The 26,646-nt window shown below is 30.0% G+C and overlaps 1 protein-coding gene across 3 annotated transcripts in view; it reads right to left on the reverse strand.

Moving 5' to 3' along the window:
- LOC141447230 (uncharacterized) overlaps window positions 1-26,646 on the reverse strand; it is a 106,437-nt gene that overhangs the window by 1,863 nt on the left and 77,928 nt on the right. For all 3 annotated transcript variants that reach the window (XM_074114542.1, XM_074114541.1, XM_074114543.1), the window contains exons 2-5: window positions 7,306-7,465; window positions 5,564-5,706; window positions 1,631-1,850; window positions 747-906 (exon numbers count right to left, since the gene is read on the reverse strand). In XM_074114542.1, coding sequence (XP_073970643.1) covers window positions 747-906; window positions 1,631-1,850; window positions 5,564-5,706; window positions 7,306-7,465 — 683 coding nt within the window. The remainder of the gene's footprint in view (window positions 1-746; window positions 907-1,630; window positions 1,851-5,563; window positions 5,707-7,305; window positions 7,466-26,646) is intronic.

The raw sequence follows: 26,646 nt of genomic DNA on the forward strand, positions 1-26,646 counted from the left end.
ATGACGACCGCGAGCTGGGTAGAAGTGGGCGTTCAGAAATTTGGCGCAATTTTTGAAAGAAAAGATGGCGACCGAGAAAATTATATCATGTAAATGGAAGTATTATCTCATGTAAATAATTGAATGTGTTTCTCGAAAGTCTAAAAAAAAAAAAATAATAAAATGAAAAATTACTTATCCCTTTACATACTAAATCACTGAATAACGAAGGATCAATTACACTTTGATAGTTAATAATACGTGGCTTATGTTTTCGCTTTTCACCATTGCTATTTTGTAAAATTGCATTCCACTTTTCATCGGAACTAGATGAAGAACTTCCTAAAGCATTATTACGTTGCATTTATAAATATCCTACTATTGCCACAAAAGACATTTTAATTTTATTTAAACTAAATTTTATAAATACTACACTAAAATGTAATAAACAAAATTGAATTATATAATATATATTTTTAATATAAGTCAACTTTACCAATAATTAATAAAGTTTATTATAACTGCTTATAAACGGGGTTAAAATTAAAAAACAACTTCTTCAGGCCTTCTTCAAGACTTATTTTCGAGGTCGCCATTTGTTATGTTTACATGAACGGTTAAAACGCCCCATAGTCCATTGCAGTTGGGTTTTCGATTGTGCTTAGTGGAACACATCCTAAGTAGGATGCTTGCCTTCAAAGACAGTTTTTTTTTTAAGTCACTTTTTTGATTGGTTGTCTTCTAAAAAGTTATTTTTTATATTTTACCTGATGTTGATTAAAATCTGGAACTCTTAGGTTTGTACAATCATTTTGATGATATAATAATGGTAATTTCTTGGACGCACCACATCCAGTGTCTGCACTTGGATTATGTGCAACGACAACTCCGCTCAATAGACTGGTAGTCCCGCTACCACCTTTAGATCTAAAACAATATTATAAATTTTTGGCATCTTTAAGAAACGGGTAACCTAAAAAAAAACTTCTCAGACATATCTAGTATATGAGATATTTGACTGGTTCACAGATATTATGTCTCCTGAATTTTTACTACATTTAATTATTTTTTTTAAATGTGAAATTTCAAAACAAGAAATCATGGCGAACAAACAATTTTACCAAAATTTTCACCAGTTGTAACAGAAAGTAGGAAGAAATAATTTTTTCATGATTAAATTTAATTACTCTTGAAATAATAATTATTCTTAAGGTGAGATAAATAGGTAATCATAATAATAATTATTATTATGTGCATATAATTAAAACTAATTAGAGAGAAAACTAGATTAGGTGAAGTTAATTGTTTGCTTATGAAAAAATTAAATAAGATAATCTGGAATGTTACGGATAGCTGTATTTCTTTGTAAAGTAACAGGCAATAAAAGTTTGTTGAGCAGTCAAAACAGTACAGATTTTGTTTAAACAAAAGTGTATATCCTGAATTTTGAACGACGGTGTGCAATTTACAATATTAATTATCACAAAGTTGCTATTATAGACAGCATAAATACATTTATTTAATATAGTTATTGATTTACTACAATGGCAAATATAGCAATGCTTTTTCTCTAAAGACCTAAAAACTGTTTTTACACTGTAATATTCTAACCTTCGGCTATCTTAACTTAAAAATTCAATATTAAACTTACCTAAATTTAGGTGGAAGTGCTTGTGGATCAGATTTTAATATTTTAATTGCTAATATTACAAGTATTAGTAATATTAAGGCTCCACAAATTGGTACAGCAATTGTTGCTGCCTTGAACCAAACTTCATAGCTATTATAACCTGGACTAGCACGTGTACCTGTAGCTCCTCGAAGCATTAGAGGTTCATCTGTGTTACCAGTCAGTAAACCAACTGCCATAGCTGTAAGTGAAAAAAAAAAAAAATTATATTGCGGTCACAACAACAATTAATATAGTAGATTTAAAAAACAAATATCAGAACATAATCGTTACCACCTCAAAATGTTGTAAATCTATATTTAATCTTTAAAACTCGATTTAATATGAATACTATTCACAAAATAATGTGAATAAAAATAATAAAAAGGAAAAATATTATACTCTTTCAGTATAAATTTAATAATCATATCATAATAAATTTTAGATACCCACGAAAGGACAACAAGATAATAAATTGTTGAAGAGGAAGAAGTAGCAGACATACATGTTCTGGATTATCCCGCTGACAAACATAAAATAAATAAAACTGTTTCTCTACATTAATTTTATTCGCTAAATTATACTTCACTATAATACTGATTTATTAAGAAGAGAAGGAAGGTTTCTATTTAGTTACAATGTAGAAAGGTTAAACAAAAAACATCATTAAAAAAAAGTCATTCTGATTTACCAACTCCTGACGAAAAAAACTTTCTTCGAAACTGAATTTTCAATTTATATGGCAAACTCAACATAGAAATGAAATATATAACAACAAAATATTGTTGCAAGAGAATGAAATAGTTATAGAGCTCTGGGACTTGAATCTTCAGATCTACAATATCATTAAGTTAACATCAATGTTTATATTTCATTTCTAATATCTCCGTTAGTCGTTACCAAAGTTCTGATAGGTTCCTATTTTATGGAATACTTTAAAAATTATTGGAACGAATTTTGTAAGTTACTGTGAACCAAATACTGAAACCTCTTTTTGATGTTTCTCATTTAAATTTGTTGTTTAAGCTTAAAGAAGAATTATAAAATTTAAAGAATTAGACTGAAATAGATCATGCAAAGAAGTGTGTAATCTTGAACAGCTATCAAACTCATCTTGATCTAAGAAAGCGTGTAATATTGTACTAAGTTTGTTCGCCATATCTGAAGACTTCTTCTTTTTTTTTTCGAAAACGCCATTAATTATTTTGTAAATTTCATACAGGTAGAACAATAACTTTACCTGTTATTTTTCTAGGGAAAAACAGTTTTATGGCTACTCTATACAAAGAAATATGATTCAAATATTCTTAGTTTAAGAAAATATTGTGAATTAGTACCTTGAGAAAACAGTAGTTAGAAATTATAGTCACAATTCAACTCTTGAACGGAATAAAAGCAACAAAACTTCTAAAGATGACATTATTAATAAATTGCTTTAAATATTTAAGTACTTGTACAAGATAAATTTACTTTCAAATCGATTATATTAGTACCATTATTATTCTTAAACCTAAATACTTCTTTTTAAATGTTGATGACAACTATATTTACACATTACATAACAAATACAGAACTATTCTTGAATCTAGTTAACTTTATTCAAAAACTATTAATAGGGCTAGAAATGAAATGCATATAAGCGAGGAGATATACACTAGCTGGATTTAATGTAACATTAAAAACAATAAAAATGAGATTTAAAGAAGAAAGAGAAAAAAAAAATATCCTGTTTGATATAGTGAAGGCGAGTAGCTTTGATGACAGGAGAAAGATGTGGTGGAGAACTGTGGGTCTTTCACAGCAGGAGAGGTCCATAGCTATGATATGAAGATCACTATATATATACACCAACACACATTCTCCGGACATTATTATATTATTACTCAGAGATACAGACACACGCTAAGTCCTAACGATACATTCCTACATTAGTTTTTTTAAAACAAAACACAAAAAAACACTGCTCATTATTTTATCAAAAAGCATAATCAATTTAAAAATATAGTAGTAAGAACAAGCAATGGTAGCTGGTATGTTTTAAATTCGTAATACCTGTGTTCTGTATATGGTTTAAAAATTTAATCAAGATAAAAAAAAAAAATATAAAAATGCTTTAATATTTTAAACTATGAAGACAAAAACACTAATTAATTTCAAGTTTTCTTACTTGTAACCATTTTTATAACCTTACCATTACTTACTTTACTGTAATAGAGTGATATCTTGCGGTAAAATATGTAACTACTTTCCCATCTGTAAACATCTTTTGTGACTCTGAATTTTTTAATATTTCTATTTTCTCTTTGCTTTTATAACGTTAATTAGTTTTTGAATTTTTTTTTTTTAGCACGCAAATTTTTTTAGAAATTCAATTTTTTCATTCCCTTTTAATAATAATAACAGCTGAAACCAGCAAAGAGCTAGGTGCTGCTTTTCAAATTACCATTATCACGATTTACTTGAAAAAGATTCTGCACGATTTTATCTAGGCGATTGGATTTATTTCCAAAGACCTAGAACTTTTTGAAAAGATCTTCATCATAAAAATATTAAAGTTTTATCAAGAAAACATCTTTTAATAAGTTTAATAAAAACTTTTTCTTTTCGACTCCTGGTAAGTACTATAGAATATTTATTCTCAGATTTTTTAAGATTGTTAGAGCAACAATTATGTTTTTTTTTAAGAAAAGGACAAATTTTATTTAAATTCGGTTGATACAATTTAAAATTAAATCTACCTAGTAAACCCAAAAGTTTTCTTAATCAATATCTACAGATATTTTATGAAATATAAGCTAATTGCAATATTGTATTTAAATGAATTTAGTTTTAACTATCATAATAAGAACAATGTTGCCAACTGTTGAGAATGTTTTATTCATGTATAAGAACAAAAGTAGAAGAGAATACTGACTGAGAGTGAATGATTTGGCTGAATGTTTGGATACCACGTGGTGAGGCCCTACTAAGTAACTTACACGAGCACATATATATATATAAAATCTGTGAGTGTATATGTTTCCAGTAATTTATCCCTACACATTGATGGTGTGCCAGTATTGGTATGCATGTTGACAGACAGACGCGCGCACTCCTTGACGATGACGATCCCCAGATCCCGGTTATACACTTCCACAAACACCAAACACCATTTCTCTCTGTTTATACTCCGAGTAAACATGCACTACTGTTAAAAAGTTTTTAGCCTACTATTTACTTAGCTTTCCAACCACTTCATAACAACTACTAAAAGTCTTCCCCCACTGTAGGCTAGCCAACCTCGCCTCTTTATCTTACTTGCCATCGCCCGTTAACAGCAGCACCGGCCTTTCACTTAAATAATCATAAATAAGGATATTCCTTCCTGTGTGCCATTTTTGTAGAATTATTACTTTCACTTTCTTTTTATAGTTTAAAACTTTTATATTAATTACTTTTATATTAATTACAAAGTTAATTTAATTTATTAAGTATAATCTTGCTTTATTTTTATTTACTTTTACTTTCACGAATAATTTTAAAGCATATCTCACTCTGAATATAAATGAGTTAGAATTAAAATAAATGGAGATTATTTAGATCCATTTGTAATTTGTAATACATACTTGTAATCTAAGAAACCACTGAGTTAATATTTGTCTTTTTATTAAAAAATAGTATTTTGGGCGCACTTCAATTTAGTAAATTTGAATATTTCCGCTTTCTATGAATAAAAATTACATCTTTTAAAATCTTTTTCCCTGAAGTTTGTTCAACTTGTTTACATACAAGCTGTTGATTTTACTTGTGAATTATTATTGATAATTTATAAATAAATTCAAAATTATTGGTTCTGACAGAAAGTTCATCAATTACTTTAACTTTCTTTGTTCACAATTAAAAAAAAAAATCAGAACTTGTTATTTAAAAACCTACCATGTGCAGTTTCATTAAATTTACTGCGTGCTTCTGGGCTGTCAATGTGATTGCACATATCTTCGTAACAGCATAACAGCAACGAACCTTGCAGGCCACTTCCCGTGCTACCCGGTACGTTTTGGCATTCAATATTCTTCTCTCTGCAAAGCAAATTGATAGAAATAATCAATAGATATTTAAACTATATTTATACTATTATATTATATTATATTACATTTATACTATTATATTATATTTATACTATTATATTATATTTATCTACTATATTATATTTATACTATTATATTACATTTATACTATTATATTATATTTATGATATTATATTATATTTATACTATTATATTATATTTATACTATTGTACTGTATTTATACTATTATATTATATTTATACTATTGTACTGTATTTATACTATTATATTATATTTATACTATTGTACTGTATTTATACTATTAAACTATATTTAAACTGAGTTTTTCTTTCACTTCTTTTTTTGACGATTCTACGGTAAAATCTTCTTTAATATTTAAAGGAAGTTTTAAGTTAGCATAGCATTTTTTTTTAAAATTTTATTTTCAACAAGAAATAGAAATCAGAATTCATGAAATGGTGAAAATGTGTATTGTTTTGAAATTTATAATTATCAGTGGCTTGGTGGTTCAATTTTGGGTTAGAATTCAATATCCCACTTTTTTACTCTGAGAGTTCCGAACAATTTAGACTACTCTAAATATTGTGATGCTTTTGGGTAACATATAAAAATTTTAAGAAACCCTAGAAAAGCTAAGAAACATAAAAATTCAGGCAGGCTTAACACGTTCAACTACCGATTAGATGCCGTAAAACGGAGGCGGATAGCAAAACATAATTTACTGCAAAAATCTCTTTTATTAACCATTAAATAAAAATCCAAGGCCTAGGAGACCAGGAATCGAACCCAGTACCACACACAATAACATATTTAGCTTTGCGGACCACGCCTCTCTAACCGCACGGCTATCGTGGCGCCTGGAATATAAAAGATTGTATCGAGTACATAGGAGCCAATGGATGATTTCAGCTATTTATTTTTATTTTTTTAATTTTATTTACATGGTTAGCTGGCTGTGCGTTAATATCGAAGGTTAACTGTTGAAGGTTAAACCAGCTTAACAAATAAATAAATATTTAAAACTGCAATTTAAATATGTAATCAAAATATGCAACGTTTAATTAGTCATCATGAGGGTACAAAAAAAATAAAATAAATATGTATAAATATAAAATACAAAAAAATATACACCATATTAAATGCTATCTTAAATTATGTTAAATTCAAATGTAACCGTTTTTGGCGAATACACTTTTCAGCAATGATAGGGCAAAAGCTTGGCTAAAATAAAATTGAAAAACACTGAAATTTGAATTAATTTTTCTTCCCAGTCGAATGAATCAAATTACTAAGTCACAAAGTTAATCTATTTATCAAATTAAATAACACCTCCGACTTTAAAATTCGGCAATAGAGATTTCTCAAGTTTCAGAAATGACCGGTACAGTTTTTGAAACTTCATTTTAGAAAGTAATTCAATAAATTTATTAAAAAATTTGATTATTTCTTTTTTAGAAGTATAGTGTATACGTTCCTTTAAAATTTAGCAGCACATCCTCTTAAATTTGAACATTGATTTAAAAATAAACTAATCATTAGCATTTTCGTTTTTTTTAAATAAATAATAATAAATATTTCATAATAATTACCTCGGAAGTAGATCGACACAGCCATGTTCAGCTCGGTCTACATCTAATGATGGCAGAAGTTGTGAAAAACATCCGAGCATGTCCGATTTGCACATATAATTTGTTCCTACACATTCTGGCATATTACAGAAACATCGGATCTCTCTAGGAACTCGAAGTGCTAAGCAAACAGAACAAAATAAAAATTATAAATTAAATTAGATGGTTTTATATACAGAGATATATAGGCTCAAATAGAGAAATATATAAATATAAAAAGATATTTAAATGTCATGTTAACATTAATAAGACAAATTCTCTGAGGAGAATTAAAGAACTGAGGAGCGAGCATGTTAGACCAAGTGTAACCTTGTACCAATTACACATCAGTCCAATAGTTAGAACAATTTGTTATAGCCCTAGTCTTAATTAACAGCATCGTACACAATTAAGGACTACAATATTTTTTTATTTTTTGATAGCATTTGTATTCAGAAAAAATCTTTCTGCACTGAAAGATGCAGAAAAAATTTGAAATAAAATGATTTAATGGTGGGTATCTAGAATAAAGAATTTGGAAAATAATTCATAATTTTCTTTTTCTAATTACAATAAGATAAAGTACTGAAATGATGGGCTCTATTGAAACTTTCATATTAAATTGTAACAATGTAATATTATAAATTGTAACAATGTAATATTATAAATTGTAACAATGTAATATTATATATTGTAACAATGTAATATTATATATTGTAACAATGTAATATTATAAATTGTAACAATGTAATATTATAAATTGTAACAATGTAATATTATAAATTGTAACAATGTAATATTATAAATTGTAACAATGTAATATTATAAATTGTAACAATGTAATATTATATATTGTAACAATGTAATATTATAAATTGTAACAATGTAATATTATAAATTGTAACAATGTAATATTATAAATTGTAACAATGTAATATTATAAATTGTAACAATGTAATATTATAAATTGTAACAATGTAATATTATAAATTGTAACAATGTAATATTATAAATTGTAACAATGTAATATTATAAATTGTAACAATGTAATATTATAAATTGTAACAATGTAATATTATAAATTGTAACAATGTAATATTACAATATAACTGTAAACCTGTATTGCAAATTGTATAAATAGCATAAGCCCTGAAGATGACATTAGTTCATACGTACAAATGAACAGTCACCAAAAAAAAGATGAAAAAATAATCTACAAATAAATAAAATAAAATTCATTTTCGAGAAAAAACAATTAATTTAAAAAAAAAAATTGTCTCGACTAATAAATATTGAGAGAAATTAAAGAATCTTTTATCGAGTAAAAATATTTCAGAATATTTTCTGTAATACAAACAAATAAATAAAATGAGATAACCTTTAAAAATAGTTTTATGAGACAATCTCCACTATATTAAGAACCACTTATAAAGAAATGCAGTCCAGACGTCCTGATATAATGGTTAAGTCAAAGAGAGCAGTATGGCCAACTGTTTTCTTCCTCCAGTAGTTCCCTTTATATACATATATATATATAAATGGGCCTTCACTGAGACTGAAGTACGTCTAAAAAATGGTGGAGAAGGGTGAGGAAGTTAGCGGTCATCAGGTAAAGGAGTTACCACACAATGCAGTAACCGAAGACAAAGTAGATTTGTTTCCTCCTCTGTCAATCCAATGGAAACCGGTCCTCGTTCTTCTATTTACTTTATCTTTTTTTTATTTAAGTGAGGAAAAAAAAAGACACGCCAAGAATCTGCTCTAAATTATGACCAGTCGGTATCTTTTAGCGACAATATAAAAGCTTTTGAAAGCCTCTTACACAGATAATTGGATTATAGGATGGCATGCTTTCTTTTTTTCTTAAAAAAAGATTATATTTTTGGATAATCTTTGTTAAAATTTACTTTGTCCTATCTTATTATATGTTTTACCTTGCATACAAAGAATAAAGAAATAAAATATAAATAGATATAATATTGCAGAACGATCAGTTTACGATTAGTATAATCAAATACAAAATAAGCTTGCCAGGAAAGAAGCTATCTTGCAGGATTCCCGTTAGAACGCCCAATAAGTGTCTCTCTGCTTGTGTCCTTGTCACTCAAATATCATCCTTAAAGATTGGGGAAAGATAATAATTACATATATCCCTAAATATACCCTCTAAACTATGGTGGACAGCTGGTAACCACCATTAAAAGAGGCACATATAAAATGGGTACCTAAGAGCTTTCCCAACAATCTAAAAATTACATGCTGAAATTTTTGAGCGTTGAATCCGAAATTCTCCACTTCCTGAACCAAATTCTCAAAAATTGAGTCTTTAAATGTAGCTTTGACAGAAGCATGTTCAGACCTGAATAAAAGTATTAAGTTGTCGTCTATGTATCAGTCGTTCAACTGAAACAATGATTTAGCAGTTTCGAATAATTAATTGACGGGAAATTAATAAATTACAAAATAATTTGGATAAGAAAAAAAAAAAAAATCAGTCGGGTTTTACTTGATTTTAATTAACAGCGGAATGACTCCAGTGATGGATTCAAGGCCGGCTGGATGCAATTGGTTTACAGTGGTGATCTTAAATCTCATCCAAAATAAAATTTCCAAATATTTTACAATTCTATAAGTAAATTATACAAATTTACATTTGTAATTTAGGCGCATCAACATCTGAGTGAGCTGCCCTAGAATGATTAGGGGAAAAAAAAAAAAAAAAAAAAAAGGACCATCAGCTAGATTCGAACCCATGATCTCCGCACTGAAATCCATCATATTCTAAGCACTTTACTACTAATCCCTTTACTTAGGTATTAAATTAATTGAGGAAAAAATACCAGTTAAAAGAAAACTCAATGAATGGAAGGGAGCTGAGAAAGGGCCGTTTCTTTTTAAATTTTCCTCATTTTTCTCTTTAATTTACATTTAAAGACGCTTTCAGTGGAAATTACTACTTGTCATATATATTCTTGCTCATATAAATAAGGAAATGCCACTTTTATTTTTAATATATCATTTTGAAATTTTAATTTTGGCACAGATTTCATTAAAGGAAGCTTTTTAAATTACAAATTTAAATAGTTTTCAATTTAGAAACCATCCAATAAGTACGAGCATTCACTTAACTTTGATTGCGATCTTATTTTGAACTGAATATCCTTCATTCTTCTTTAAGAATGATACGTTACTTTTTTTTTCCATTCAGCCTTAGTCTTTTAAAATTAAAACCACAATTCAAAAAAAAAACAAAAAACAAGCAAGTTTCAATTCAAAAGTTAGTACTGTTGCTTTTTTTTGGTAACCTTATTTGCGGTTTGTGGTTTCCAGACAAGGTTATTTTGTATTAAACACTTTTTTTTTGTTTTTAATTTATTTTGTATTAACTATTTTACTACATTACCCAAATTTTATGGGTCATGGTTTTTTGGTTGAAAGTTTGCTTTTTTTTTTTAAATACACAAATTACATAATTTAAAAATCTATATATATATAAATCTCAGTTCGTTAAAGTAATTTTTTAAAATATTTAGAATATTTTATTTTTAGTGAACACTTAAATTTAAAAAACAGCCCACAATTACAACCAGTAGATTTTTTTTTTTTTTTTTTTTTTTAGAAAAGTTACCATGTTTTCGAAACCGACTGTTCAAAACATAAGGTTTTTGAGTATACTACGAGTACAAACAACATAAGACCATTTAAGTATAGCAGCAGATTCTGTCTAAGACTCGATCCTAAATTGCCGAACTAGTTTTGAGATTCATTTAGTCTACAATTGCTAATTTGAAACTGCATAAAAAGCTAACAATTTTGCTAAAACTCTTTTTTTTAAAAAAATATCCACAAAAATTTAAATAGAAAAAGTCTTTACAAATTATGGCATTTAACGTATGATTTATTCAATATAATTTTCAGGTTTTTTAAAATATTTTTCATTAAAACATTTTACTGCATAAAATGATAAATTATTTTAATTATTTCGCTGACTAAAAGGAGATTTATTGCATAATTAATTTTATATATTATAGTTTCATATTTAGACCTTGTGATTTATAAATAACCTGCGCGTATTGGTAAAGAAACATCGAACATAATCGTTTCAATATAATGTATATATATAGTAAACTGACTCGATATAAATGTAATTATGGAAGAAAAAGATGTAGAGATATGATTGGGGAAAAAAGAATCCAAGTTAATTAGTAAGCGGCGTATTTATTTGATTTATCACAACCCAAGATCGGCGAGCCGAATCTTGTTTACATAATAAATCTGCTCCTATAACCGTATTGTTACCTCACTGAAAATAATAATAAAGAAATTTGATTAAACTTGGAATATTTTTAACTTTTTTTTCCATTTTTTAATTATCTTTTAAATTATAATGTTATCAAAGTAAAGGTAAAGTACAAGTAATGCCTTTATTTCAGGCAGTCTTTACGTCTAAGTACCCAAATTAGGTGTCGTGAACGGAGGTGACTAGAAAACGTACATTACAATGATTTTTTTTGTGTATTCACCATTAAATAAAATCAAAGGCCTAGGACCAGGGGAATCGAACCTACTAAACCAACAATACATCTTAGCATTGCGGGTCTAGTATCTTAACCGCTCGGCTATCGTGGCGCCCTTCTATGAACTTATTTAAAGTCTAATGTTTATTGACAGAAATTTTTATACATTAGTTTAGAAACAACAGAAAAATGAGGAATACATAAAAATATTGTAAAAATCAAGACAGTAAAGTTAAGTAGTCCAGATAACAAACAAACTTTAAGCTAGGAAATTAAAAGATAAAAATAAAAGAGAAATATTTTGATTGCAAATAATTACTATGCACTTTAAAACACATTAAAAGAATTGCTTTAACAAGAAAAAAAAAAATTATTAACCTAAATTACGTATAAAATGCAAAATGACGAAAGAGAATAATCCAGCGTCATTTCTGGTACATGCCTTCAAAAGAGACATAGAAAAAGGAAGTTACTAATAAGTGGAATAGCACTTTTGATAAACTAAACACGTCATGCAATATTTATATGCCACTGGTGACTAGATAAAGTAATAAAAAAAAACCATTTACTTTACGCCAAGCAAAAAAAATGAATATTACAAAAATAATTATTAAATGCATTCAAGGTCTAATTTACCCAAGTTGTTTTTATAAATTTTGATTATTTTACAGAATTATTTTTTGTTTAAATACTTAATTGAACTTTTACTCTAATTAGTTGAAAAAAAAATATTGAATTGTAATGTAGCTAGGGTAAGGTTAACGAGTTATTATTTGTTATAATAATTTTTTTTAATTTCTAGTCTTGGGAACAGTGATTAGTGAATAAAAGGAGTTATTCTTTCGATGGAAATACAAGGAATAAAATCTTAAATTTTTTTTTTTAACAAAACACAGTAGCTACTAAGTCTGCGCTTTAATTTTACTTATGTAGGAATGTTTTAAAAGAATTTTTCACGAAGTAAACCAAAAAAAAAAAGTATAATAACTGTCGTTTCCTAGTTTATGTAATCCATCGGAAAAGTACGAGGGGGTACCCAAAAAAAACCGGAATTATTTTTTAAAAGCTATTTATTTACACATTTTTTACAGAACAACCTTATCCCCTTCAAAATACTCTCCATTACAACTAATACATTTGTCCCACCGGTGCTTCTACTGTTCGAAACATTTTTTGTAGTCATCTTTAGAAATGGCTGACAGCTCCTTCTTCGGTTTTTTTCTTGACCTCTTCAATGTTGTCAAATCGGTGACCTTTCATGCCCTTTTTCATGCGTGGAAATAAGAAAAAGTCGCACGGAGCCAGGTCAGGCGAGTAAGGTGCGTGGGGCAGCGGAACCATGCCATTTTTAGCCAAAAACTGTGTAACAGAAATGGCTGTGTGTGCAGGTGCATTGTCGTGGTGGAAGAACCAGTCTCCTGTTTGCCACAAATCGGGTCTTTTTTGGCGAACACTATTGCGCAATCTTTTCAAAACTTCCAAATACAAGGTTTGATTGACGGTCTGACCTGGGGGGACAAACTCTGAATGGACTACGCCTTTGGCATTAAAAAAGCAAATCAGCATTGTTTTGATGTTTGACTTGACTTGACGACATTTTTTTGGTCGGGGTGAAGATGACGTCTTCCATTGGCTCGACTGTTGCTTTGTTTCTGGGTCATAACCATAGCACCATGACTTATCACCAGTAATGACCTTTGACAGAAAGTCTGGATCAGTTTCAAGCTGTTGTTTCAAAGCACGACATGTTTCAACTCGATGTTCTTTTTGATTGTCAGTCAGAACTCGAGGAACAAACTTGGCAGCAACCTTTTTCATCCCCAAATCTTCCGTTAAAATTCGCTGAACCGAGCTCCAAGATAACCCACTACTCTCTGACAGTTGATCAATTGTCTGTCGACGGTCTGTGAACACCAGCTCTCGAATTTTTTCAACATTTTCGTCGATTCGGGCAGTTGATGGACGTCCAGAACGAGGTTTGTCATCAATCGACATGTCGCCATTTTTAAACCGAGTAAACCACTCGTATACTTGAGTTTTTCCCATAGCGTCATATTTGTAAGCTGTTTTCAACATTAAAACACTTTCAGCAGCATTTTTGCCGAGTAGAAAACAAAATTTCAGAGCTGCACGTTGTTCACTTAAACTTGCCATCATAAAAAACGAAAAAAGAACAAAACAGCGCTGGTAAAAACAATCACTGCAGATGAACAGAACAAGCCAGGCAGACAACACAGGCAGGACTGAACTGGCAAGGAATTGCGCTATACACGTCTAGCGGCAGAAATGCGTACTACATAAGCTCCATGCGCGGCAACGCAATTCCGGTTATTTTTGGGTACCCCCTCGTATATAAAATGTTATTCATTTGAAGCTCAGCGATAAACTTAATTGTAAATTGGATTTCTAATTTAAGGCAAAGCCAGATAAAAATTAAACTTTTTCATAGAAAATAATTGAACTTTGATTTATTTATGAGATTTTATTAACCTTAATACCAATCTCAATAATTTTTACATTTTTTTTTTAAACTATTACTGTTTCCCTCAAAATGTTTTAAATTTTAGAGTTCTAAATTGATCAACTGCAAGATTCTCTTTTTAGTATATGTACCGCTGTAGCGATATATTATTATAGTTTATTATTTCTTCGATCTACGACAGATTAACAGACATTAGGATATCTTAAAACAAAAATACGAGGTCTGTTAATTAAGTAATGAGACCGATTTTTTTAAATTTTTCTATTCAAAAAGAATTACAATTCTATATTGTCACCTTCAAAATAACTTCCTTCTGAAGCCACACAGCACTGGAGACGTTTCTTCCACTCCTCATAGCAGTGGCTCGAACTCCGATACTGGAATAGCCTTCAGCTGGTCGGTTACAGCCGTTTGAATGTTTTCGTCTGTCCCAAAATAAGTTCCCTTCAAGTGATTTTTCAACTTCGGGAAGAGAAAAAAAAGTCACAAGGACTCAAGTCAGGCGAATAAGGAGTCTGAGGAGCCACAGGAATGTTTTTACTGGCCAAAAACTCCTTTATTGAAATTGCTGTGTGACGAGGAGCATTATCGTGATGCAACACCCACTTGTTCAGTGGTGTGAGTCAAATTTAACACTTCCCCGATCATTCTGACTGTCAACCGGCGATCTGAACGCACAAGATCCCGGATTCTGTCGACATTTTCATCGGTTCTTGAAAATGAAGACCTTCCGCTTGGTGGTTCATCTTCAATCGACTCCTCTTCCTTCTGAAAATGCCTTATAAACCACCGAAAAACCTGGGCTCTTCACAAAACACTATATCTCCGTAGGCCTGCTGAAGTTTAGCAAGAGTTTCCGGTTGCACTGTGCCCCAAGTCTGAAGTAAAACAGTCGAAAAAAACATTCAAACGGCTGTAACCGACCAGCTGAAGGCTATTCCAGTATCGGAGTTCGAGCACTGCTATGAGGAGTGGAAGAAACGTCTCCACAGCGCAGTGTGGCTTCAGAAGGAAGTTATTTTGAAGGTGACAATATAGAATTGTAATTCTTTTTGAATAAAAAAATTAGTTTACAGACCTCGTATATGAGGACTTCGGCCAGCATTAAGTTTGATGGTTTGTTTCGTAGACAATCTTATATCTTGATGGAACTCAGAGAAATGAAGTACTTCCGTTCAATAACTTCAAAAAGAATTTAGAAGGAAGAGACGAAATAAAAGATATCATTAATTAATTGATAAATGGAGAACTGTTTAGTTCTGGATTAATACATAATTTAAATATATATTAGCCATATTATATTGTAATACATAATAAATAGTATATGCTATATGCATATCCATCGGCTAAATTTGCATAGCTATTATGAAAGGTTGTCGGTAAATATACCAATACAAAAGTTATGTGGAGAGATTGGTTCTCCTAAACACTAAAAAACTGTTTAGCTGCCAAGCAACTTTAATATATATAAAAAAAATATATATTTAAAAAGTAAACGTTGTCGCCCGATATGCAAATGAGAGATAAAATTCTGTCTTTATGGCTCCCCCGTTAAGGTCAACTTGTAAGAACCATACGTACTATATATGTAAAATCGCCGCGGAAGCAAAAAAAAAATATAAAATACAAGTTTTACGTTTCGCTTCTAGAATAAAATACAAATTAAATTAGGAATATTTTTGGGGTTAGGTAAATCTAATTTCCAAATTATTTTCGTGTAATGTAAGTAAGTACTCATTTATTGGGTTTTGTAGTAAGATTCCCTAACTAGAAAGAAGTAACATGTTAGACAATGAATTTTTTCATTTTAAGCTTCTATTTGATAGAGAAAAATAGTTTTTATCAGTAGTCTTAAGATAGTCTTTTCTGTAAAAACTAAATTTTAATGAAATGGACGATTTTACAAAGTTTAAAATGTTGTTAAGAAATAAATATGACTTAAATATTCGTATTTTTATAGAAAATTCGTAAAATAGAACACTGTCATAGCATTTAGATATAGTCGTATGAATTATCGCACTAAAATTTTTTAATTTAAAAGCAGAAATATAAAATCCGGATCATAAAAGTCCTAAAAAATGGATCTAGAATTAGAAATGGATGAAAAAATAAATAAATAACGTATTTTTTATATTTTAATACTAAACACCTGCATTGATTTCATAAGAAGATATATTCAATCTTCTTGTAATATGGCCATTAAGAAAACTCCTGGTAAGCCTGTATTAAAGTTTAACAGTAACTTATAACCACTAAGTCCGGTTGTGTGTTGACAAGAAGAACGGGGCCCGACCGGCTTTTCGCTGTCACAGCTTAGAAAATAAAATAATAAAAAGATATAGAGGATTTGGAACGTAATAAAAAGATATTATAAAAAAGAATTTTATTTAATCTCTGATGAAGACTGTACAGACTATACCAAACAAACAAGACATCAGAAGGGAAAAACAGTTAAATTACGGCAGAAGTTTCGTATTTTTTGGGGGGATTTCTTCAATCTTCATTATTTTTTTTTTTTTTTTAGCATTATTATTTAATAAAGAATTTGTCACAGAAGAACTAGAAATAGAAATGGCGAGTCAAATATAATAAGCAAAAAATGCCAACAGATAACTTTAACTCAGCATCGTGCTATAACTCTTGTCCTTTTATAAGACTTAACTCAATTCCTTTTCTTTAAGTTGTAAATCGACAGAAGCCTAGCGTGAAATCCTCATACTCTACTGAAAAGACTTAAATCAGGAGTGTCAAACTTAATTTAAACAAGGGCCAATTGCAAGATTCACGTGGGCCCCATCGCATTTACAAATTTTGTTAAATTTATATCCTGAAGTGAGGATTCTAGAATATGGATAGTATAATTAAAATACTATATACAGTGGAGCCTCCCATAAAGGACACTCTCACTAGCGGCCACCTCCATTTACGGACAGTTTTTGGATTTCCCCTTTTTACCCCTATACAATTTCTATATAAAAGAACCTCCGACTAACGGACACTCTAGATAGCGACCGCGGACATTGTTTTTGGGGAACGGATTAAATGTTTCACCTCCCAACAACGGCCACCTTATTATTAAAAGTTCGTTTGACGCGGTGATCAAAAGTAATTATCCCCTCTCAAGTTTTTCTGGTTTTTCCTAAAGTTTCCTATATAAGCTCCATACATCTTGTACCATTTTAATCATTTTTCAATATTATTTTGGACGAACAATATTATTTTTTCCGATATGTCTCTCAAACGAAATTGGTTAACTCTAGAAGAGAAAAAATAAATGTGTTGGAATGATTTTGCAAAAACCAAATCGTGCCAAAAGTCAACTTGCCGAAAGCATTGTTCTATTTTTCTAATAATAGATGATAAGTATGATGATAATTTTACCATAAATTATTATTGTTATGAATAAATGTGATGATTATTATAAAAATTATTAAATAAGTCAAAAATATGTAGTTTTTTGATCAATTCTTTGGATAATTAAGGATAATAAAAAGTCGTCAATAACCTTGCGTCCTCCTATAACCTGAAAGTGACCAACTCCGGCGAAAATGCTGCCAGTGGGCAGCTTTTCTCCTCCAAATTGATCCAGCCAAGAAAACAACTCACATCAGATTCACTGAGATGGCAAATAAATAAATAGGTATCTCAAAAACTGAGATATCCGACACAAAAATTAAATTCTATAAATTCCACACTATTGCAAGTCAATAGAATATTCCACAGACGTGAGAATTATAGAAAATATCACTTAAAAGAAAGAATACCACCTTCTATTTTGATTACTCCAAGTACGATAATTTACCATCAGTTTACCACAGTAATGCGACAATATAAAAACCCTGTGTGGTTGTCTCATTGAATGAACCGTAGATGGTAAAGGCCATTTAATTGAGACGCTAAAGAAAGAACTGTCGAGAGAATAAGTTAATTGTGTTGAACATGTCTAGAATAGAGGAACGTTTTATATGGGAGTAAGCAATTTTGGTTTCTAATGAATTCTCCTGTAAACTGATTAAGGAACTAATGGTTAATAAAAGCCGATAATTTCTGCCTTAACAATAGGCTCACCACGCAAAAGTGAACACTTTTTGTAAATTGTCATGGACACGGCCGTGTGTTGTACTGTGAATACGTTTACGTAACGGGTTATATTTTTTATATAAAATATTTTGTATTTATGTATTTAAGATGAAATCAAGGAAACAAATCGACGATCGAACACAATCTATGCCTATACAGTCCGTTGTGCGATGTAGAAGCGATTTCATCATCCACTTGCATAATTTCAACCGCCCCAGCTGCAGATGTACTGACACCGTCGTTGATTCGCTCGGCCGCATTCATTCTCTTAAGTTCCCGGCACAGCTTGACTCGGTCATATGTTGTTTTATTATTACCATTCGATTGTTCTTGAGAAGCCCTTTCCAACTGTATAAGATCTCTGTATTTGGTTTTGGCTTTTCGACGCGTATAGGCCGACATTATATATTTTTGATGATATTTTTTTATTCTAACACCTTATTTTATTCACTGTCACTATTTTATCGATAGAGTGTGACGATAGCTGACGATTAAAACTTAAACGAACATCGTAGCTTTTCCGAGTCAAAAGTTATACTAATTGCAAATCTCGATACGCAGCAAAATGATCGCAAAATGGCGGCGCTTCCCCCTCCACCGCGCGCGGTGCGTCACAGTCCTCGCTTATCGTAATGATTTCTTTGATCCTTTCAGCTATCCAGTGGTCTAATTTAATTTTGGATGTAGACGATAGATTCGAAACTATACTGCCAAACTGTGTCCCCCGAGTTTGTTATCATTAGGTTTTTTGGATTGCCTCCATATAATAGCAAATTTAAAGACGTATTCACGTCAAAAAGAGTTAAATATTGTTTCTCGTGCTACCAGCGACCCATTTGGCATCTACTCTCAATGTAGAATTGTTTCCCATCAATTTTCCTGGAATGTTTACATGTAGAGCAAAGTAAGGAAACCACATTAATTTCTCCAATAATAGAACTCAAGTACAATATCTTGATGAAGTGATTACAAACTGAACAGAAACTTTCCTGTTTCTTCGATATCTTCCTTGTTATTTGGGGTAGAAAGGATCAGCATTATCCTGATTGGTTGTGGCTGATGTTTTAAAGATTCTATTTATATTCAGTTTGCTATTTTTAGCCTTTCCATTGAGTTTGTTTTTTATTTTTTTGATTACTTCCTATTTTTACAATTACAACTGATATTGTACTTAAAACATAAATGAGCTGCTCGCAAAAACGTAGCCCTGATACATGCATTTAATGTTGGTTGCGTTACTGATGCTATTTAGGGAACAGGGAGCACCTCTGAACAGTTTTAATTTCTCGCCAAATCTTTAAAACATTTATGATTGGTAATCTTCTCCATATTTGGTGGTAGACCTGTTGTATAATTGACAGAGTTTCCCTTCGTTTTCATGGTTTGTAAAGTCCAGAATTGAGGAATGTTTTATTTTGTAAGGTGGAAGTAAAATTTTTGTTGCATCTTTGTATTGTGTATTGTGAAGATTTGTAGTGGACAAGGTGTAAGTATTGTTAGTCCATATTAACATTTGGAATTAGTATTTTTAAATCTAGTATTTACAAAAGTCTATTTGCTTGCAAAAAGGGGTTGGATATTATATTTTCTTTTATGGAAGGAGAGAGGGCACATTTCAACATCACAGTTAAAATGTGCCGCCCTACCGACTTGCAAGTTTGTGACTTCGCAGATATTAACATTTGACGCAATATTTTTTAATTAAAAAAATACAGATATGTACGTAAAGTACCAACTGTTTATTGATATAGATCTGTTCAGAAGACTTGAAAGTTGTAGAAAACAAAATAAAAAGGTTCAATAATACGATTCTGTGCACTCTGTAATAGAAAATGTAAATTCTGTTCAAATGTGCCCCCCTCTCCGCTACTACATGAAAGTCAACGAGTTACTCACTCGAAAAAAATTGACGCCAGTGCTATCAAAGAAATTAAATGGTAGGTTTAATAGTAATCAAAGATAAACGGAAATTAATAATCCTGTTCAAGAAGGCCGAAAGAGAATGAAAGTATTTATAAACGTGATGAGGCTGTATCTTAGGAAATGATTCTGCATAAAAGTGAGATACAATTTTCCTAGCCTATCCCCACAAATTGCTATAAGCAAAGTAAAAAAAAAAAATATAAACAGGTTTAATAATCATGTTTTTATTAAATAGAACTAGGAAAAGATGAGGAATGAAGCGTGGCCGGCGAGAGTACGCTGATTAATAGGCGAGTATAAATTAAATAAGATGTATTTAAATAGATAGAAGAAAATAAGAGGACTTGGGGAGGAAAAAAAACAAAAAAAAACTGGCCAATAACAGTTTGAAATCAGTTCGGCCAATCAGAGACGTTGTAGTTGGATTTTTTTTTTTTTTATTATTTTCTTGATTGGTTGGTTTAACAGATGCGTGATTACGCTGCACTGAGTATTAGCTTAACATGGCGCCCTCCACAAAGCAAAAAAAAAACGGCCTCCATTTTTTTTTAGAGTTAATTTTTCTTAAAAGAGTAACCATTAAAGAAAAGAAAGTAAAAGAATAAAAAAAGCTATAAATAACTTTGCTTCAGCTCAGTTTTACTGCTAAAAGTTTTTGTAATTATCAACTTTGACTAGTGTATTTACATAATTACAAAATTTAAATACAGGAACTGATAAAGTAATGGTGAATATCCTTTACCATTTAAGTTTTCTTTTTTTTTGTAAGACCGAGTTACTACAAAAAACTATTTTTTATCCTTAGAAACCCATTTCCAAAAAATAAAAGTGGCTCCTTTTCTAAAAGGAAAGAATCCTGGCCAAAATCTTTGGTTTTCTTATTTAATTATTAACTTAAATGTTTTTAATTAGTTTTGTGGGTTCAAAAAAAAAAAAAAAAAAATCTCTACTGCGAAAACTGATTCACAAATTTGGGGCCCATTTTAATGTTCCCAAAATTCTGCCAAAAAATACACAAAGACCACTCTGCAAGGTAGTTAACCTTACCAAAGATCAAACATTCACATCTACACACACAGTTGTTTAATTAAATAGATCAAAGAGTCTTTATAAAACATGGATCAGAGTTATTCCCAGCGGAAGATTAATAAAATTTAAGAATAAAGGAATCTAAGAGTTGTTAAATAATTGTTGCAAGAGCAAGGAAGGAAAAGAAAAGGAGTCAAGGTGACGCTGAAGATGGCATGAGAAGCATGAGAAAACGCGATAAAAGAGAGTGGATGGCTAAGGTCCTTCGTAAAACGTAGGGCCCCTGAAAGAAGAAGAATAAAAGTTTAACGGGTTAACCAATGGTATACTGGACTCTAAAGCGGAAATCCCAGTCCTGCTGGCTGTTCTTAGGTTTTCTCTTCCTGGGAGCCATTTCAGTTCACTCTTTGTCGATTCTGAGTGTTGTTTGGAAGAACATTAACCGAAGAGTAGGAAATAACTGAGAAGGACTCTCCAAGGCGCCAATCTTAAATAAGTCTTAAATGTTTAAATAAGTCTTAAATGTTTAAATAAGTCTTAAATGTTTAAATAAGTCTTAAATGTTTAAATAAGTCTTAAATGTTTAAATAAGTCTTAAATGTTTAAATAAGTCTTAAATGTTTAAATAAGTCTTAAATGTTTAAATAAGTCTTAAATGTTTAAATAAGTCTTAAATTTTAAAAACACAAATAAATAAAAATTAGTACTTAAACAGGACAAGTTTTAGAATTAATCACAGATTCCAGCATCAATTGCAAGTTTGATTTTACTTTGTTTAATGTTTTCCAAAGAATTCTTAGCATTTTAAAACGTTTGCGACTAAATGCACACACCTTTGTCATCATCACCTAGGAAACCAAATTCCAGTAATAGATAGGTAGATAGATCGAAATAAGTCGACGAAAATTTGGACAAAAAGAATGTACAAGTTTTCGTGAAAAAAACGCATAAATTATAATGAAATCTTTTGTTTCCCAGGTGGAAGAGTTAGAACTTTAAAAACAAATTTTTCTTTCTAATTGAAATTAAATTTTTAAAAATTTAAAACAATGGCAATGCCTCCTAGATCATAGCAGGTAAAGGGAAAACAAAACCAGAAAATAAAGATGGCCTCCCACCGTATGAATGGAGAATTCTTTTCTTTCTTTTTAGGAACAAATGGTCTATTATGGTTCTAGTCAATTATATGGAAGGATCAACTTGTACCTGCCCATACCACGGTTGGAATGTTAGAAGCATACCACTAGAAATATTTTGTGATGTTTCAAACAGGTAAACCGGTCTAATAAATAAGAACTAAATGAGATCAATGCTGAAAATATTTTTGAAAATTGGACAATAAAAAAAAAAGTAAAATTATATTTATTTAATAATCATTGATTTTATCCGTCAAAGTATGTTTCCGGAATCGGAAACTGATTGATTCATCAGTGCGGTAAAGAGAATTTGTTGATAACCACAGCATTTCTGTCACATTATTACAATTTCCGTTTTGAGTATTTTTGATAAAGTAAAACATTTTTGTAAAAATAGTAAAATAGAGTTAATGAAAACAGTATTTGTTTAACACTTCAGTAAAATATGTCTTATCACAACAGTAATGATTTGGAATCATGAAATTGTACTCTAAACTTAACTTCGGTAATTGCTTGTCCTACAACGAATTAGGTAAAAGTATAGGCTAAAGTTTGTCTTATTTAGGTCGAAAATTCTAAAGAAATTATTATAAATATAGTCTTTTAATCCAGAAAGTTAGAACATCTTAACTGAATTACTTAGTTTATTTATGCTAAGATGTATTAAAATCATTGATTGCGTGAACGAGTAAAATTTATACGTAATATTTAATGAGGCAAATTCTCCAACTGGTGATAAATCTCTGACGATGAACGAAAATCTGTAACTAGCAGGATATTTCCAGCAATTTTAATTCAAGTATGAACGTTGATTACATCTATTTCTGATATAAATCACTCCAATTTAATCGCTTTTCTAAATTAAAAATAAATAAATATATATATATATATATACGATATATGTTTTTGATATTAACGATGAAATAACGTAATGAAGTATTAACGTGAAAAACCACAATAACGGCGATAAATCATAACAGAAAATTAAACGCTGATATTAAAAAAACAAAAATGATTAAATAAAACTAATAAGGTGTGTAAACATAAAGCTAGCAATAACATCACGCAATAGACGCGTTTTATTTATGAACATTTTACGACCTAAATGTCTTCGACCCTTACTAGACAACTTGTTGCAAGTTATGCCTCATAGTATAAATGCATCACTATGCTAGAAACAAATTGCAGACAAGTTATGTAAGCATTTATTATATGTTTGCATAAAATAGAATAAAGAAAAAAAAAACATTTTGCAATAATAAGTTAATATCTGATAATTTCGAATAATTAGTAGTTTTTAATTGAATTTAATAAGGTTAAAATATTAAATCTAATATTTTAAATTTTAAATAAAATGACACCTTTCAGATATTTACACTCAATATTAATTTCTAAACGACTAATTCAGCATAGTGCTAAAACAAACAAACAAACTACTAAGTGTGTTCAATAATAGAAAAAAAAAATACTAATAAAGAATAAAGAATAATATTAACAAAGTTATCTACAATGTCATAAATTATAAATATATATTAAAAAGAACGTTAAGGACTATATAAGCTTCTGAAGTCATAAATTCGGCCTACTTTAAAACAAAAACCCGCTGTCACAGTAAGCTTTACTTTTATGCAGATATATCTAAACTTTAAAGGGGAGTTAAAGGTCAAAGATACATATATTTGTGGGTGACCTTTTACAATTGTTTCAATAAAAAGAAAAGGAAAATTAAGACTAAATTAAAAGACTAATCTAAAACAAAATATTTTGTTTTCAAACAAGTGACTTTTTATATTATAGTATTATTTTTTGTTTTTATTAATAAATATAGCGTCATTTATTTATTTTTATTTTTTCACTTATTTTTGTTGAATTTTCGTCTTAGAAAATTAAATTATAATATAGACTCCTGATAGAATAAATTTGTTTTTCTGTTTTAAATTCATCTTTATGCATAAAACTTGAGACTTTTTTATTAAATTTGTTTGGCTCTTAGAGCTGCTTTGTTCTCTTTTTTTCTCATTTCAAATATTCATAAAAAAACTGTAATTTTGTTTTGTCTTTTTTTATATTTTTGACTGTTTTTTTTTAAAAATAACTCAATTGCACTTAACGGCGTCATTTAAGGTTTGGATCACCTCTGTAAGGCGTTTAGCTTGAACTACTTCATCACCCCACTGTTCTGTTGAATGTTAACTATCCTTCTAATTCTGAAATCAGCCGGCCATCCATCAGGTTGCTGCCCTGCACAGCTATCCTGCACTAAGGATGGAAAATCCCAAGAAGTCTCCCTAACCACAAGCTTAAAATAATTTAGAAGATAATCTCTAAATTCTTAGTCGAATAATTCGTTCGCTAAAGGTTAGGCAGTTTATTGAATTTAGAAAAAATTGAATTAACCAGAGATTTAGAAGTACGAATAGAATTAAGAAATTAATTTAAACTGCTTAGTTATTATTTATTATACTATTTATCAGGTTATTCTTTTACATGATTGTTTAATGCAATTATTGTTTGCACAATCATGCTGTTGATTAGTTATTATTTTTGTAATCCATCAGTAATCTTGAAGTTGATTTAATTGCGAAAGGGTAACAGAAATACCTAATACTATCGCGTGAAATTAGACATAGTATCGTGATGTTAGATCAGTTTATAATAAGATCGATTATAGAATATGATGTATTTTAATATTTAAAAGCAATTACTACGTTATTAGGTATACAATTACGCACTTTTTCTGTATCTCTGGGTGCTTGAGATTAGAGCTCATTCAAAATCTTGCACCGTCTTCACGTATGCATTGCTCTAGTTAACTAGGGACGCAAGAGCTTTGAATTCTGTGCAAAATGAAAAATCATGCTCGTACTGAGGTCTGAATCTCTATCTAAGGTAAAAACGGGCATTGCACAAGGGTTGAGAGCTTCTATTTGTGTGCCTAATTCCTCAATCTCTAATGCGGAGACCAAACATGTACCAACCACTTATCATTTGGCTGATTCCCACCGCATTTCTATTGGTAAGATAAAGGAAACATCCCACCAAATAATATTCTTATTGTATTTTATTAAAATTTCGAGTTGTTATAGTTAACGGTAATTTTATATTTTTCACAACGAGTATACACGTCGAACGCACCGAGATTTGGTTAGACGTGTATACACGACAAACAAGCAAAAAAAAAACAAAAAAAATGATTTAAGGCGCGTCAACATCTAAGGATATTGGCGCCCAGAGCTTTTTTTTTCAGTGCATTGCCAGCCCCCGGACAGTGTTCTCTTGTTGCACTGTCCATTACCGGGTATTGAGCTGTAAGAAGCTACTATGAAGGAGAAAATATTAAGAGCCAGCAGTCTGGATTCGAACCTGGGATCTCCGCGAGCAAATCGCATAGCAAATCCCTTACCTTGTATTAAACAATTATTTCTCAAGCTATTAAATTTTTTTGTATATTAGTTTATTTTGTTTGTATGTTCTATACAAACTGAATGAAAACTAACAAGTGAATCACCAGTTTGTTGAAATCTGAACTTTATTAACTTCGTATAATAATGGGCCAATTATTTAACTATTGCAGAAAACTTATTGTTAACAATTTAAAAGCAACGCCATTCAAGAAAAGAGGGCTCTTATAAAATAGTATACAAAAGAAACTAAAGGATAGACGAAGATGGGGATAAAAAATTCTATAAATAACCTTGACATTGACATCCTGATCTTTTGCTCTGATTTTTCCTTTCTGTAAAGTCAACTAGTTTATTGGATGGATCAGAAAAAGACAAGAGTTGACTTTACCATATATGTGACCACGCGTAGACGTCACGTATTTTAAAACCGTGCGTATTACTTGCCTTTTGTTCACCTACCTCTTTGCTTTTTTAATTTTACCTCTTTTTAAGAGATATTTAAAGTTTATTGTTATAATTATTATTATATAACTAAATAGGGAAAAACGTTTTGTTACAGAGATCAAAAATGCAATTTAAAAATTCAATTTAATTTTTTTTATTTCCTTTAGTATTTCTTAGTTTATTTACTATTCTTTGATTTTAACACATCCTTAAGAAGGTTCATTAAATACAGAATAAATAATGACTGAGTGAATTCTTAATTAAAACTGTCCGGTAGGAAAATTGTACAAGGGTTAATCGTCAAAAAA

The sequence above is a fragment of the Rhodnius prolixus genome, unplaced genomic scaffold, assembly GCF_049639745.1.
Source record: "Rhodnius prolixus isolate KJV_2025 unplaced genomic scaffold, Rpr scaffold_7, whole genome shotgun sequence".
Taxonomy (NCBI): Eukaryota; Metazoa; Arthropoda; class Insecta; order Hemiptera; family Reduviidae; genus Rhodnius; species Rhodnius prolixus.